Below are 17,121 nucleotides of genomic sequence, written 5' to 3'. Positions count from 1 at the left end.
ATTGAAGTGTGATTGTTTTACTGCTTAAAAAATAAGACATCCTATGTGGCACAGCCAACTCCAATAGCTGACAAGGGTCACTGGCCCTCACCGATCTTGACAGAAAATAAAACGAAGAAAGAAAAGCAAAAAGAAAAAAAATTATAAGACATTCAATTCATAAAAGAATTACAAAAAAAATTTGTCCATGTCAGCCGACCATCCTATGTCATACAACCAGTGTCCAAGTCAGCGAGTTCAAGTTAAAATTGGCCGGATGGACTGTGAAAATGTGAAATAATTTAGAATTCAATCGGCAACACTGAAAGATTTAGGATTGAAAATTTAGGACATTTTAGATAGTTTTCTCGTAACACTGATATTGCATGCTTTTCAAAAATAAACGATGCCTTGAAATTACATGTTCCTGGGAAATCGTAGGCTGCCTTGATTCTGCGCTCTGACTTCGAATTATAAGTTATCGTGCCCGTTTGATTGAATTTTGTTTGAATGGGGACGGAAATTCTTGCCTGTCTTGGCTTGTTGCTCGTCATGTATCGGAAGCATCTATCAGTTTAAATTGCTTATACTTTTCCTATAATGCAAATGAATAAATTTAGTTTTGCCAGGCAAATCACTTGCAATCAATGAGCCACTCCTTGTGATTACTAGCTGAATACATGGATTAATGGTTAAATAACTCGTGCTTTGCACAGGTTCAATCTACGATAGGGAGGGAGACCACACGTCAAAATTTTGACGAAAGGGTAGATGCATATGCAAAAGAAACTGTGATAGAACCAAAAGCTTCAAGTTGATAGGTAAATAGAGATCACATGTATATAAATAACATATGAAACTCATTATCAAGCAATGTGAGATACTTCAACAGAAATATTGGAGCAAAATGTCCTTAATTTAAATCTTCTAGACCCCCTACTTGCCTCCTTATTACATATTTTCACCCGTATGGCTTAGGTCAAAAGTTCAAGCTACGCGTAAGGGTGTGTGTGTGTGTGTATATATATATATATATATATATATCCAACTTCAACCAACCTTTAGAGAATTGAAGAGTCAAGATATACCATTTTACCCTTTGCTATATTTAGTCGAAAAATGGTTCATCAATCCTAAACTTATTATACGGATGTCAATTCAATTCTAAAATTTTCAATTTTTTTTGTTGGTTCCTAAAATCTTGGTGTAAAATTTCAATATAATCCTTCTGACTGATGTAGTGTAGATTACCAACTGCTAGATATCTAATCAGCGCATCAAAGAGAATGCTTTGGTAACTTGTTAACAGATCAATCTAGCAACAAAACAACATCAAAGTGATGATCATTGCATTGACTCTCCAGGGTGGTCAACTCAATCAGGTTGTCAACTGGGAATGTGATCACATGAGTCCTGATCATATCCGCCCTTGCTTCATTGCATGTAATGTGGAAATTATTGTATGCTGGTTGACCAGTCGCTTTAAAAATCTTAATTCGGTTCGTACACTGAACCTAGACTCATGGTGCATTTGTTTAAAAAAAACAAAAACTCGAGATTTGGAAAACATCTCTCAAGAAATAATCGTTTTGTATCGGCAACAAAAATAAACGAACCAAAAAAATTATTGATGAGAACACTTTTCGTTGACTAATTCTTCTGCAAAAATTTCCAGAACAGCACCATGGCGGACAACAGCCAAAAAAGACGGCTTCATATTAGGATTTCAGAATACAAAGGTTTCTACTCTTTCTTGAAACTTTCACGGCGTTCCTAATCAAAGTCTTTGTCGCGAGTCACGACCCTCCCAACATGGGTGTTGGGGAAATAACGGGTTTAGAGGTAATGCTGAATTGAGTCCAACGGCTCTCGTTCGGTGCACATTCTCCCAAATCTATACCTCGCGCTGGACGTTGGGATTAAATTTGAGTTCAAAACGATAATGGCAGGCTGCCTCCTTACATCCTCTCTCTCTCTCTCCAAGTGTTTATGGGGTTTATCCTAGACTACTTAGAATCCATATCGAGAGGGGCTTTGCTTGCGCACAACGCACTTCAACTTGCATTTAGAATTTCATGCAATGTATATTTCACCAGATCCATTACGAGCTTTAGGCTTCGTTATTTGTGAGGCTTCCCGTGTCATCTCCTCCACCTACAATAAATCTCCTGTTGTGAACATGATATTCATTAAGAGATACAGGCGTCCCTACTTGTGAAGCTTCGCACGTTTAAATTGATTGTGCAGGTACCAAGAGTATAATCTTGTTGAACCTATCGGATGAGGTGTTAATAGAGGTGGTCGGGGAGAATGATGCCTACTTCCTTTTACATGTTCAACCTGCAGCAACTGGCCATAGTCCACCTCTTTAATTCATTTTGCGGTCAAATCTTGGTTTATCCAACCGGATCGAATTCAGTAATGACTCAAACTCGAGACATAATTTAACACATCTGACGTTGTTGATGTGAAGGAGACTCAACGTTGCATGAATTTTGTGTTCGGCGATCCAATTCCAAACAAGGCATCTTACGGAATGAGACCTAAAAAAAGGTCTTCTAGGTGTGCGTGCAAATCAAACCGAGAGCGAATGGTCCATTTCAAGTCTCAAAGAGAATTATGCGAATTATAGAGCAAATTGGTGAAGATGATTATAGAGCAAATTATGCATTGATTATGGTGCTTCGGCAACATTTAATGTATATGACGTCTTTACGTCGATATAATGACGAGTTTGAGCAATCGTTTATACAAGTTGAAAAGGATGTTTTAGTTTAGATATACTGAAGACACGTCTATTAGATCCCACCTAGAAGATTTCAATAAACTCATGATAGATTTGAAGAACGTCAATAAAATTCTTGATGATGAAGAATAGGTATGATGTTGCTAGCTTCTTTACTATAGTTCCGGGAGCACTCCACGATTACTTCGGAAGCGGTAAAGTCCAACTTGTTTTATAAGGAGTGATAGAGAAATTTGTGAGATGATAATCTAGCGTAGGATGTAGCGCAAGGACTAATAATTCAGGGTAGAGATCATCATCGGGGGTCCAATATCAACGAAAGTAAAAGCGGGACGGAGTTACGTCATAGAAAGTCCAACGGACGCATGAAGTTCTTTGAGTGTCATGGGTCACATCGGGAGAGATTGTCCGAAGCAAAGAAATAGAGGTAACAGGTAGAATGCCACAAGCAATGTGGTGAATGTTGCTGATGAGAGCACTAGTGATATAGAGGCTGTCTTGTGTATGACCATTAGCCAGATTCGGGACGCCTCATAGAAACTAGTTTACTACTTATCATACAACGGATGGTGATAGAGTTCTAATTGGGAATAACGAGCCTGTTTGGTTCAACTTTGGAGAAATATCCTTGCAAAAATGAAAATACCTTTGGGTTAAAGGGGATTTCCAAAATGCAAATAGTGTTTGGGAAAATGTAATTTAAAAACACATTGGAAAGAATGTTTGATGTGAATGTCGTTTTGTAAAAAATAACCTTTGTAAATAATTTGATTTTTATTTTTATTTTTTATTTTTTTTAATAAAGATTATTTTTATTTTTAATTACTTTTTTTTAAAAAAATTTCTCTCTTTTTTTCCTTCTTCATTCATTAATTTCTTCTTCGCACGTTGTCGGCCACGACGGCGGCCGCTGAGCCGAGGCCGAGTCTCTCCGAATCCGGCGAGGCCACCAGCCTTGCTCACTCGAGGCCGACCCCACCTAGATCCAGCAAGGCTCGGTCTCCCTAGAGACTGCCGACGTGAGGCACGCCTCGTTTGGTCGAGGCCGAGCTAGATCCGGCGATGCTAATGCTCTCATCGCTAAGCCTCGAGCTCGCCGGCCCCGTGTATCATGGTCAATCGTCGAGCGACCGTTGTCACCGAGGTCCGCGGTTAGCGAAGGAAGGAGCAGCAAGCAGAGGAATGAGGAAGCATGTGCGGGAAGGAGGACGAAGGAGGAGGGAGAAGGAGAAAAAAAATATAAAATAAAATAAAATAAAGAAGAAAATAAGAAGATTAAAAAAATAAAAAATTATAATTGCATTTCAAAAATGCAACTTTCCAAAGTACCTTCGAAGCTACTTTAAAGTAAAGGCCTTTAGGGGTTTTTGGAAATGCAATTGCATTTCCTTAAAGTTGAGTAGAAAACGAAACAAATGCTATTTGTATTTGACCAATGGACTTTTGAGCCCCAAAACCCCTTCCAAATGTTGAACTAAACAGGCTGAACGTAGCCTGCAAGGTTATGGGGATAGGGACAGGTTCGATTTGAATGCACGATGGGGTGGAGAGACATGTACCGGAGCTCAACCAATTGAGTACATTTATTCGGACATCTAGGGCCTGTCTCATGTACCTTCGAAAGGAGGTGCCCAATATATGCTGACATTTATCGAAAGCTATTCGAGGAAGTTATGAGTATACTTTCCGAAACATAAATATGATTCTTTCGATTGGCTCAAGAAATTTAAGGCATTGATTGAAACGCAACTTGATAAGCAATTCAAGTGCCTAAGAATCGATAATGGCATGAAATTCTGTGATAAAATTTTTACTGAGTTTTAAGAGAGAGAAGGGATTGTGAAACACCGCACAAGACTTGGGACATTGCAATAGAATGGCATAGCAGAACGAAAGAATAGACCTTTACTTGAGTGAGCTCGGTGCATGCTTTCGCATGCTGGACTAGGCAAGGAATTTTAGGCTAAGGCAGTGAATATGGCATGTTACATGGTTAATCGATCTCCATCATCTTCTATTGAGTGAAGAACTCCCGAGAAAGTATGATCGGGGAAACCTACTGATTACTCCGGATTACGAGTATTCGGATATCCTACGTATGCTAATACAAGTGATGGTAAGCTTGAGTGGAGGGTGAAGAAGTGCATATTTCTGGGTTATGTATATAGGGTAAAAGGCTATCGACTATAGTGTACTGATCTTGTGACATCCCAGGATAATCCCCTCCCGACTTATCAATATTTACTCATCTAACCAATGTTTTCAAGATGGAATTTCCCTACCATTTTAGCACACGGATAAGGAGCAACCAAAACATCAAAAATAGACTTCTTCGTTTGAGTCATACAACCCTTGTTATTTGATATATTACATCTACTACTTAAACATTATATAATTCCCCCATAAAACTACATCTAGTCCAGATTGCGGGGAAGGGAAAGGAAATGGGTAAGCTCACAACTTCTCATATCATATGAACACACATATTGAAACTTCTTACTAGACATCTTGGCCCTCATGCCTCACAACCACACCTATTATCATATTATCCGGATTGGGGCTCCATGGTAGCTTACTCCCGAGCAGCCGATTATCCTCTCTAGAAACTCGGGGTCCGTCATAGCCCTAAAGAGGCCCGACTAGATTACCGTCAATATTTAGACACTAGGCCACGAACCGCACCGAAATATGCTCCATCCTACCCATATCAAGCCATATGGTATATTTAATCCTAGTATACATAACACCGGAACTAACATACACTATGCCCCTTTCTTGAATGTTCATACCTGTAACCAAGCTAAGCGCGGGACCAACCGAGCCATGCTAGTTCCTTGAAAAATGAAGTGATGAGCATACAACCCAGTAGAAAAAGCACTAACTTCAAGATAGAGTAGAAGTTATAACACCGGATGTCGTGAACCACAAAGCTATCATGTGTTTCATTACTCAAATTTATCAAGCATGACATTAGTCATAGTATCAATCATAAACTTAATAAATGTAGTAAATTTATCTTTTCCTCTTTCGGGTTTTCTTTTCCCAAACCTTCCATTACTCATGATAAACATATACGACATCTATCAAAATGTCAAACATAAACTCAAACAATGCAACAGACATTCTTTCTTTTTACTTTTGAGCTTTCTTTTCTCAAGCCTCCCATCGGGATTTTCTGATCTGGCAACGTCATCATTGCACATGTATGGCGACAGAAATATATCATATCATCATTAGGTAAATGATGTCTATGCCATTGCCTCAAGTAATACTTTTAGTGGTTGACGACGGATAATTCCGTTGTCGCGAGCAACGGTCAGAAAAATATGTCGTTACCTCAAGTCTTTACACCGTTGCTTTTCTCGCTAACGGTGGTAGAAATCATCTTTTAAATGACAATCACATACTTGCATACGCATGATCTATTTATTAATCTTGATTAGGATTATCATACCATTTACATATTCTAAGAAACATCCGATACCAAATGCAATAAATAATCATGCACACAAGAATGACATGTTTCTCAATCTTCCTTAAGCAAGTTTATACACACGTTACGACACTCATTTCGCTTCATTCATAAGGAATAGCCATGCATTATCTTCATCAAATCATTAAACTAACATCCCTATTTTAAAACCAGTAATTCCCCTATCTTTTTTGACGTAGGACTACCCGGTAACACACAAAGGGCGAGTGAGAGTGTGACCGAGCAAGTGAGATCACGTGAGGAAGGAGGTGGGTGGGCGTGAGAGAGAGATGGCATGAGAGAAGGAGAGGATTGATGGTTGTTAGAAATGAAGAAACTGTACCCCTATTTATAGTAGTTTTTCAACTTCTCTCACAAGCTACTTCATTAATGACCTTGCTTTGGTGTCTTAATCTTATTGACCCACCTAAAAGCCTATCTCTCTTAGATTCTAGCCTAGCTACTTATCGACGTTTGATTGGTCCACTTGTATGGTAATTAATGAACTTTATCTTATCATTTAATGCTTGAAAATGACATTAATTTTATCCTATCATTAAATACTTGAAAATGATATTGATCGTATCTTATCATTAAATACTTGAAAATGATATTGATCGTATCTTATCATTAAATGTTTGAAAGTGACATTGATTTATCCTATCATTAGATGCTCGAAAATAGCATAAATCTTATCATTACCTAATTGACTTACTATTGATTTACTTTTTTTACCAATAACTTTTCACTACGGAGTATGGGAACAAAGACAGGAGCCTTGGCGACGCGACCGGGCGGTCGGTGATATGAGGGCACCGTAACGTCCCAGGCCGCCGCATTTTTAAGGGAGTCTCACTTAATATGTTTTAAATATAAATCAAAGATGCATGCCAAAAACGCTATGGAAGCCTCTTAACGAGGCACAACAAGACACTCAAATATAGGCACTCACGCAATAAAGGTTGGCCTTTTTAGGGGTTTACTTCACACACCTGTCATGCTATCACACATCCACACACATCAGAACATCAGATTTTCAATTAAACAAAAAGTGTCTGCCGCAAAAAAAAAAAAAAAAAAAAATATATATATATATATATATATATACACACACACACACACACACATCGGAGTTTTAAAAGGACAACTGGGATATTAGCAAAAGATCACCACCAACAACACTAACTATCTCCTCCGCTACTACCCCCATCCATGTCCATACTACTCTACGGCCCAACCAAAAAGTGTCCACCGCAACACTACCATTAAAATGCTTGCCTGTACAAACTAGCCTTCCCGTAACTCCGAACATTTCTACTACTCCACTCCATGGTCGTCGTCGAGGGTATAAACGAGTAATGGACTAGACAGATGACCGGATGGGTCCATCATGAACAATGATATGAAATGAAGCGGGATCAATACCTCGGGCAACCCTATGTCTACCCAAAGGATAGAAACCAACAAACGAAACCGCTTTGCAGGAAACTCAGGATCATAATACTATTCCTACGTATGTACATAGTCAACAGATGTACCATAAGGAAGAGTAAGGATGGCGGGAGGAATTGACATACCTAACTATCCGAAAAATAGTTTAACCACAAGAGTGAGCTAATAGCTTAGTAATGAAACAAATAACTCAACAACTATCAAGCGGTTCATCGCTCAATCGAGCAAGACTCAACATTAAGGACATGCAAAGTGAGACTCATGACGACACCACACACTCATGCAATAGGACCTCACACGAATACGAACATCCAAACGACCACGCGTTTACATTTTAGTTTTTACTTCATTTTCGGCTTCATAAGGGATATAGGCCTTCATTTTCGTTTCGAGGGACACGTATCTCGATTATGAGGGATAAACACCTCAATTTTTCGTCCATAGGACGCCAGCCATGGGAATCATGAGGGATGCGGGACTCAATTTCACCCTTACTCTAGGGCTTCCGAGGGACAAAGGCCTCGGGCATTCCATTCTAATGGGACACAAGCCATAGACTTACCGATTTTCACCGAGGCTCCCACGGGGCATTATCCGGATATAGGCGGATATTAAACGTCCTCGTCGGGATACAAGCCGACGGTATCCTCAATTCAATTACTCAGATTCAAATGCAAACTAAATAATTCAGAACTCAACAGGCAGAATAACCATCCCGGATGAGCTTAACCACACATTTTCACAAGCCAGAAGATAACTCATACCTTGATTCTTAAATGCAATGCAACTCGACATTGCAACAACATAATTCAATAACTATATGACACCACACTTCTCACACATGATCAAGCACAATGTCGAAAATCCACATTCACACTTATCACACCCATTTAAGGTACACGGCCAAGACCCATAAGCCAAGCAACTCAAATTTAAACCCTTTCGATGAAAATCCATATGATCGGCTCACACAATTGACATACCTAAGACTCACAGACGTCAAATCAAGCAATGGATCGTACAATCAACCATGTTTGCCTCCACATGCAAGACAAACTTCAGTTATAAATATCCATAACCAAAACAAAATGTCGCGGCCAATCAAGTAACAAATAAGCAAGCAAACAAAAGACTTAGAAGCTTCACTTGCCTTAGAATCAAATAGAGCGAAAGCAAAGTCGATCTGCGATTGAATGAAGCACAGGTCTTCTTCCTCCTTCATTGCGTCGCGCGGCCACCAACGAGCAAATGGGAAACGATGAGCTGAAGTGAGGGGAACAAGAGCTATATAGAGATGAGGTTGAGGTCGAGAAGCGGTGGCTGCCACTATAGTCGCCATCGAGGGTGAGCTAAAATGAGCTAGCGAGGAGCGGCGTGGGTTGAAGCTCTCAAGCGAAATTCATGAGGGAAAGGAGGCCATGCGCAAAAATTAGGGAGGGGAAGAGGAAAATGAGAGAGAGAGAGAGAGAGAGAGAGAGAGAGAGAGAGAGAGAGAAAAGGTCTTTATATAGGGGTGGGCGTTAAGTGGGTCAGCCATGGTCCAAGTATGGTGGTTTTCATTCCCCCTCAACATCCGGAACAAACTCAACCGATTCAAAACCTCATGTTGTCGTCCAACATTCAAACTAATGCACTTAACATCAAAGCTTCACTTCGTTTATCCACATATAATTTCACAAGCAAAATCTAAACATCATTACATAACCCATCTTATATATCAAACAAACTAATGAAAATTCAAGCCATCGTAAGTGCCGTTCAACTGGATAGGTAGCCGTAAGCTACCCGGGCTAGGCAGCCCCGATATCACGCCGGCTAGGCGGACATCCAGCATCAGCCGGGCTTGGCCGGGCGGGGTTGGCGATTTTCGCCCTGGCTTGTCTCGTCCTTACTAGTCCTATTCGTTGTTTAGGCTGTCATATCACATTTTCTTAATTCATGGTTAATCAGTAATCCAATCTATATACGTTTTATTAATTGCTAAAATTGTGGGTGTCACATATCCCAAATCACCTGGTTTTCTAATAAGCAGAGATGTCATCTTTGATGAGACCGCAATGCTTCAAGTGGGGATTATTGAGACACTACCAGTAAAGTAGATAGATCATAATGTCGATAGTGGGGTGGAGCTTCAAGCGGAGACTCCGGAAACCTCAAAGATAACACTACATATAAGGCCGCAGTTCCTAAAGTTGGTGATACTAAAAACCTAGCACAACCGCAACACACTATAGCCGAGGGCGGACAGAGAAGGCAAATCTAACTATTAGTATATTATGTTTATAGTAACATTGCATATGCGTTGACATTAGGTAATGAGGTGGACATAGATGAACATTCGTCTTATTCCGAGGCGATGGCTAGTTTTGGGTTATCCAAGTGTCTAGGGCTATGATCGAAGAGATGGAATCACTCCATCGAAATCAAACATGAGAGTTGATCAAGGTACCCAAGAGTTAGAAGATTGTCAGAAGTAAGTGAGTTTACAAATGGAAGGAGGGCATTCTTGGTATCAAGGCAGCAAGATGTAAGGCGAAACTTGTCGCAAAGGGGTGTACATAGCGAGAGGGCATTGACTACAATGAGGTTTTTTCTCTTGTGGTAAGGCATACTTTTATTCGTGTATTACTTGCCTTAGTTGTTACACAAGATCTCGAGCTGAGCAACTAGATGTGAAAACGGCTTTTCTTCATAGAGAGTTGGAGGAGTGAATTTACATGAAGCAGCCTGAGGGAATCACTCCATTGAAATCCGACATGGGAGTTTGTCAAATTACCCAAGAGTCAGAAGATTGTCGGAAGCAAGTGGGTATACAAACGGAAGGATGCATTATTAGTGTTGAGGCAGTAAGATATAAGGTGAAACTTGTTGCGAAGCGGTATGCATAATGAGAGGGCATTTACTACAATGAGGTGTTTTCTCTTATGGTAAGGCATACTTTTATTCGTGTATTGCTTGCCTTAGTTACTGCAACAGGATCTTGAGTGAAGCAACTAAATGTGAAAATTGTGTTTCTTCATGGAGAATTGGAGGAGCGAATTTATATAAGGCAGCCTGAGGGATTTGTTATTCCCGATAAGGAAGATCACGTTTGCTTGTTGAAGAAATCTTTATATGGCTAAATAGTCTCCTAGATAGTGATATAAGCATTTTGATGCTTTCATGGCAAGCCCGGACTATTCGAAAAGTTAGATGGATAGTTGTGTTTACTTTAAGAGATTGAGGATAGGTCTTTGATTTATCTATTGTTACATTTTGATGATAAGTTGATAGCAACTAAGGATCCGTCTGATACTGATGTCTTGAAGAGGCGATTGAGTGTTGAGTTTGAGATGAAAGATTTAGGTGCTACAAAGAAAATAGACATAACACGTTTTAACATGCAATCGGCGAAATTTGTGAGTGCACTTTTATCGAAGTACTTTAAACTTTTTGATAAGTTATCACTGCAGACTAAGGAGAAGGAGAAGCATATGTCATGTGTTCCTTATTGTAATTCGATGGGTAGTATTATGTATGTTATAGTATGCACTAGGCCCGACATTTCACAAGTTGTGAGCTTAGTTAGTCAATACATGATGCGTCCCGATAAAGTTCATTGGGAAGTGGATCATCATATATTTGAAGAAGACAACGGATGTGGGTATAGTATACTAGAGGGACGACAATGGCAGTGAAACCACTCGTTATGTGGATTCACCATGCCGGTGACTTGGATGAGTGTAAGTATTTAGCAGGGTGCATGTTTATGCTTACGGGTGGTGCGATTAGTTGAAAAGCGTCCTTACGGGACCACGTTGCCTTATCTTCAACTGAAATAGAGTACATGGCATGACCTTTATAGCGAAGGCGATGATATGACTACAAGGTTTGCTCTCGGACTTTGCGTTGGCACGAAAAAGTATTGATATGCATTGCAATAACCAAGATGTGATACATCCGACATATAATCTAATTTATCACGAGCAAACGAAACATATTGACATCAGGTACCATTTCATCCTAGATGTCTTAGCGAAGGGTTTGGATGTTGTGAAGAAGATTCCGATAGCGAAAAATCTAGCGGACATGATGACTAAGTCCATTCCTTTGGCAAAGCTCAAGCTTTGCTTGAGTTCGATTGGCATCTTTGGAGAGTGAGCGCCCGTCGGAGCGTTGGGAGAGCTAGCATGAACGATGAGCGCTATGACTTAGCTTCAAACATCGAGATAATATGGAGAACTGTTAAATTATGTTTCGAGCTTGAGCCGATTATGGAATCCGATCCGGTTGGATAAAATCAAGTTTGACTGCAAAATGAATTAAAAAGGTGGACTCTGGCAAATTGATGCAGGTTAAACTTGTAAAAGGAAGTGGGCACTACAAAACAAAAATATGATCTTACTTATTTTATCAATTTTTCTTTTGGGCCCAAGGAAAAGTAGAGAGAAAAAGAAAAGGGAACCCTAGTAACTCTTTAGCCCTCCAGTTGTCCCACAGGAAAAGAGAGCAGAAGTGACAGTAGGTTTTTTCTTGGCCTTGACATGACCGCACAAGAAGAGCGACCAGGTGTCTTGGAGGAGGAAGCCACACGCGCCAGAGAGGCATTGAAGAGCAGGCCGCACGGTAAACTCCTCGTATCGTGGGAGTTGAGTTTTCTCCCTTTGGCTCGGCCGGGAGGCAGAGCTTAAACACTCTGAGATTTGTGCCGGTGAGGTTTATATCCAGGATGAGTTGTTTATCTGTAAATGCTTAGAATTTGGGTTCAATTTAGGTTTGAAAAACACTCGAGTGTGTGAGCTATTTATAATTTGAATTCTCTGATTATAGTGAATTAGTTGTGACCGGCTTTCTCCGTGCAAGTGAACACCGGCACTCGATATCGAATTATGTAAACCTTTGATGTTATTTGTTTTTCATTTAATTCTCTGGCTCTTTTTTGCATTGACATAAATTGCAAGATCCTAATTTGCAGTTTTGCGTCTTAAATTACAACAGGATGGAATTTCGTCCGGCATAACTTCACAGAGTTCATCAAGTAAAGGCTGCAAAATTGTTGGAATCGCCTCTGTTGCCTCATTTTCTTCGGACTACAGCAACAAGAGCATAGGCCTCCTAGGAGTCCTTCAATGCTTGGGAAAGTGACACTTGGAAAAAAGATTGTTTCCTTTTTCTTGAGTAGGCTCAGATCTTCCCATCATCTTACGAGGGCCCTACGTGATCTTGACACCACCTTTATTTGACAAATGAGCAGGTGCTTTTGAGGCCATCATTGATCCTCCTCCAATCATATAAGAACGCTCGTCCAAAATGCAAGTAGCATACATTTCATGAGAAAAGTTGACAAGAACAATAATAAAATTAATATAATTATGTCAATTCAGTTATAATTTTTTTTTATATTTATGTTAATTTAGTCTTTCGAACGATAATGTGGACGCCAACCGATAATCACATGACATTCTTAATAGTATGATAGATATTTTCGATTTTTATTTTATTTTCTTTCTCTTTATCTTCTCCTTTGTTCATCTAGCATTGGCCCTTGCCTCTGGCTAATATCCGGGCTTGGCAGCCAGCTAGAGAAAGAAGGAAAGAAAAAAAGAACAATAAATAAAAGAAAAGGAAAATAAATAAAAAAAATAAAGGATTGATAATACATTAAATTATTATTAAAAACGTCAGCACCGGCTACGTCACATCAGCGATTTTCAACGGGAATGACCGAATTGGCACAAATGTAAAATATTCATGACTGAAAAGATTTAATACTAAATTGATACAACTGCAACCGATTATAACTTCTTCTTTTTTATAATTTTCCCTACATTCGTGAGAACGTCATCAAATTCTTTATTATTTTCTCTAATGGAGAATTAAATAAATCATCATTTATTTACTTTAGTCATTCTCTTTCCCAAGCCAAAAAAGGCTTGTAAAGATGTGGATGGTTCTCCACCTTGAGACACAATTTGTCTATCATGGTGGTGCCACAACATTCTCACAACTTTCACCGTCGATGACGAAGTCACATACCTTGCCAAGAGAAAGTGCACTGAGCGTGAAATAAGTTGTTACGAAGCCAATTATCATCCTCTTAAACGAATAGCATCTGAGTTATTTTTCAGCGACGAGGAGATTCTCCTTGATCTCCGAAAGTGATTTCTTCGTCGCTCCTCGAGTCTTCTTGAAGCAAAGAATCGTATCGTGGCTCGTCTTCGTGTTCATCCTTGACACGAGTAATGATTTCCCGATTAAGACACTCCGAAGGAAACATGAACAAGCCCATGACCCTCTTGAAACATTGTCTTGAGTTAGTGTTAGAAGCATTAGGATGGTTAGTTTGGGATGCTACTTTAATTGATGGGTTCAAGGAGGTCACCTTTGATGTGGAGAAAAGACCACGACATCCATCAAAATCCCCTACTTAATCTCCTCTTCATCTTCTTCATCTCATAACGCCAATCGCCATGCCTCAACAATTAAAGATTACTTATCTTCTCAAATCGACTGATTGGACATCACGGTGGTCATGCACACGGTCCGGGAGTGCAACCACATCTTGTCCAAGACGACGACATGTCACTAGGCTCAGGTACCAACATATATTAGAGTGGTCGGATATTTAGAGGGTAACACAAGTGTGACAAAATAGAATGTTCGAACACCTAAGTAATCCAGCCCAAGATATAGGACATCATATAGTGGGGTGGATGCTCACTTACTTAGCATCTCACCTTTGGAGACTCAATCTTTCATAGACCGAGCTACACTTAGGAAATTGAGGATTATCTCGTAGACTCCAAATACCGTGGAACCTTCATCCATTAGAAACTAGACATTCCAATCTAATAGTAATGCTCCATTATGCAGGCAGACAAATCACTAGCAAGGCATTTAACAGTAAATTTGCGAAGCTAAATTGACAAATGATATACTTATTTCACATTGACATGGTACGACCAAATTAGTTATGCTAATTCTTAGGATCTTAATGTCATATTTAGATACGTTCATGAGTTCATGAATTAACCAACGATGTCCTCATAGAAGAACTTCTTGAAATCTTCCATGTGCGCGATTTGCAAGCACAGAGCCACAACCAAGCCGCCTTCTTCCTCAAGGCTCGGAAGGACCAGAGAATCGCCGTCAAAATCGTGGTTGCCGGGCCCCATGTGGACCTCTCTCCCCCACCCGAAGTCGAGGCCGTAGATCGGCAGCGTCACCCAGCTCACCACCCCGAGATTAGGGTTTCCATAGAAAGGCCCTCGTGTGCTTCCTAGGGCATGCACATCCTGAAACAAGGTCAGATCCGGCTGTTCCCGGATGTGCTTGATGGCCGACCTCACGTAGTCGTGGGTCACCCTCTCGATGGCATCTCGGATCTTGCTCGAGGTGCACCCGAGTGGGCTCGACACCAGCTCGCCGGACGTGCCAGAGGCAATCACGTCCAGGGTTGCGTTGCCGAAGTATCCGAGCTTCGGTGGTGGCTGCAGGCGGCGGCGGGAGTCGACGCAGATGGCCAGTGCGGTCGGCTGCTCAGGCTTGTGTTTGCGCGCCTTGCACGCACACCGCCATATATGTGCAGCCATCGTCTCGTATCGGGTGTACGGGCGCATATGCTGGCCGTCTCGGTCCTCGTTCGCTGCGTTCTTCAGCGTTTCAACTTGTGTCTTCGTCAACTTCAGCATGGCCACAGTGGTCTTCTTCTTACGCTCTTCTAGGTTGTTAGTCTGGCCGATCAGCAGCGGCGGGGGGTCGAACTCGGAGTGCTCCAACTGTGGCGGCGGCGGCGGCAGTGCTTCGGAGGGATCTTCGCCCACCCATAAAACCTTGTTGAAAAATTAGTCGAGAAAAATTAGTACTTTGAGCATCACTAATGCAAATAGACGACTACCATGGATGAAATAATGTTCCAAGTTTTGATGTAGAAATTGTCTGACTAATATTAAAAGAGAGTAAGAAAGATATCGAACATCCATAATGAAGATCAACTTATCAATTGAATTACGGATTATGTTGCATAAGCTACATAATTTAGAATCGACAAAAAAGTGAAAACAAAAGTCAAACTTTTAAGGTTATCCAACATGGGTGTTAGATAATCACGTATGTAAGGGTATGATTGGCAATTTAACAGAAAAAAGCAATAAGAAATGCAATATAGAATATTCGCGGGGAAGCTTGTAAAGAAATTTGAAAATGCGAGTTGACGTAAGAACACATTCGACAACGGGCAAAATTATATAAAATTACGATACGTGGAAAGATGGAAATTGCAATGAGCTTGAAGTAACACGTCGCCAAATTGAACTTCGTACTTTGGCGATCACTTATTTGCAAGCAGGGGTAATAATGGAAATTCGAAAGTGGGTGCCCCAAAAATCTTAGTTTTCCTGAATTTTTAAAGAAGTTCCATATTGTTCGTGTTAAAAGTTTTGGATACTCTTGCTTAGTGTTTCATGGATGTTCAAGTAGCCAGCCTAGACCCGTTTTGATATAATAAAGTTTAGATGTAACCGACCTTCCTATCATAATACGGCTCGACGCTCAGCCGCTCGCCTCGAGCGAGCCGGGCCCACTCGGTCATGAAATGAAGAGCGCTCGGCCCGTCGGCAACCGCATGAGATATGGAGATGCTCAGGGTGAGCCCGCCACACTTGAACTTGGTGACTTGAACCAACAACAGTGGCAGCTCATGGATCGGCTTCGTGTAGTCCACGCTCGGCACGAGCTGTTCAAACTCCGGACACGGAGAGAAATCGCCCAGGTCGTCCAGCTCGCCTCCGGATTCGGCCTCAATGAGATGGACACCCGTGGCATTGCAGTCCAGCTGGAGACGTCCCCCTTCGAGCCACCTGAGCTTGCCCGCGAGCGGATAGAACGGGACCAGCGCGCGGCTCAGCGAACCCCGGAGAGCGGCGAAGATGGCATCGGCTGGGTGGAGCCATTCGGGGGGCGGCTTGTAGAAGTAAATGGTGGGCACATGAGTGATGGTGCCGATTTGGTCTAGCTCCGAGAGCGGGAGGTGGCCGCCCCACGTCGCCTCTTCGGGCTTTACGGTGTAGGTGCCTAGATACCTCATAGTCATGGACATTTTGCTGGATTGTGCAACTTTTGATGGGGGGTGACAATGTGAGCCCTTGACTTTGCATTTAAATTGGGGATGACAATTTGAGAGAGGGACGCATCAACTTTAGGGAACAACACGATGCATGCTTTGAGTGAAGATCGCCGAGGATGTTTCCGAAGTTGTAGGGGAACAGATTTTGCATGAACTTGGTGGTGGCTTCAAATGCTCTGGAATTGTGGAGATGGTTTTGATCGTGACATACTTTGTTGGATGTCGCCAAAAAAAAAAAAATTAGGAAGAAAAAGAAAGGAAAAGAAAGAGCTGAACTTTTGTTTCTGTTGTTGATTGTTCTACAAGATTAAATGATAGTTAGGAAACATCTATATCCTAATATGATCATAAGGCCGGAAATGATACCCT

The 17,121-nt window shown here is 41.1% G+C and overlaps 2 protein-coding genes across 3 annotated transcripts in view; one reads left to right on the top strand and one right to left on the bottom strand.

Moving 5' to 3' along the window:
• LOC115730703 (U3 small nucleolar RNA-associated protein 25-like) overlaps window positions 1–17,121 on the top strand; it is a 321,158-nt gene that overhangs the window by 269,704 nt on the left and 34,333 nt on the right. The gene's annotated exons all lie outside the window — the stretch shown is intronic.
• Window positions 14,657–16,725, bottom strand: LOC115750777 (spermidine hydroxycinnamoyl transferase). The gene is made up of 2 exons (XM_030688330.2): window positions 16,153–16,725; window positions 14,657–15,460 (listed from the first exon to the last, which is right to left on the bottom strand). Exons 1-2 carry the CDS (start codon window positions 16,723–16,725, stop codon window positions 14,657–14,659), a joined length of 1,377 nt encoding a protein of 458 aa, XP_030544190.2.

The sequence above is a fragment of the Rhodamnia argentea genome, chromosome 4, assembly GCF_020921035.1.
Source record: "Rhodamnia argentea isolate NSW1041297 chromosome 4, ASM2092103v1, whole genome shotgun sequence".
NCBI lineage: Eukaryota > Viridiplantae > Streptophyta > Magnoliopsida > Myrtales > Myrtaceae > Rhodamnia > Rhodamnia argentea.
This window is presented reverse-complemented; position numbering and strand designations above follow the sequence as displayed.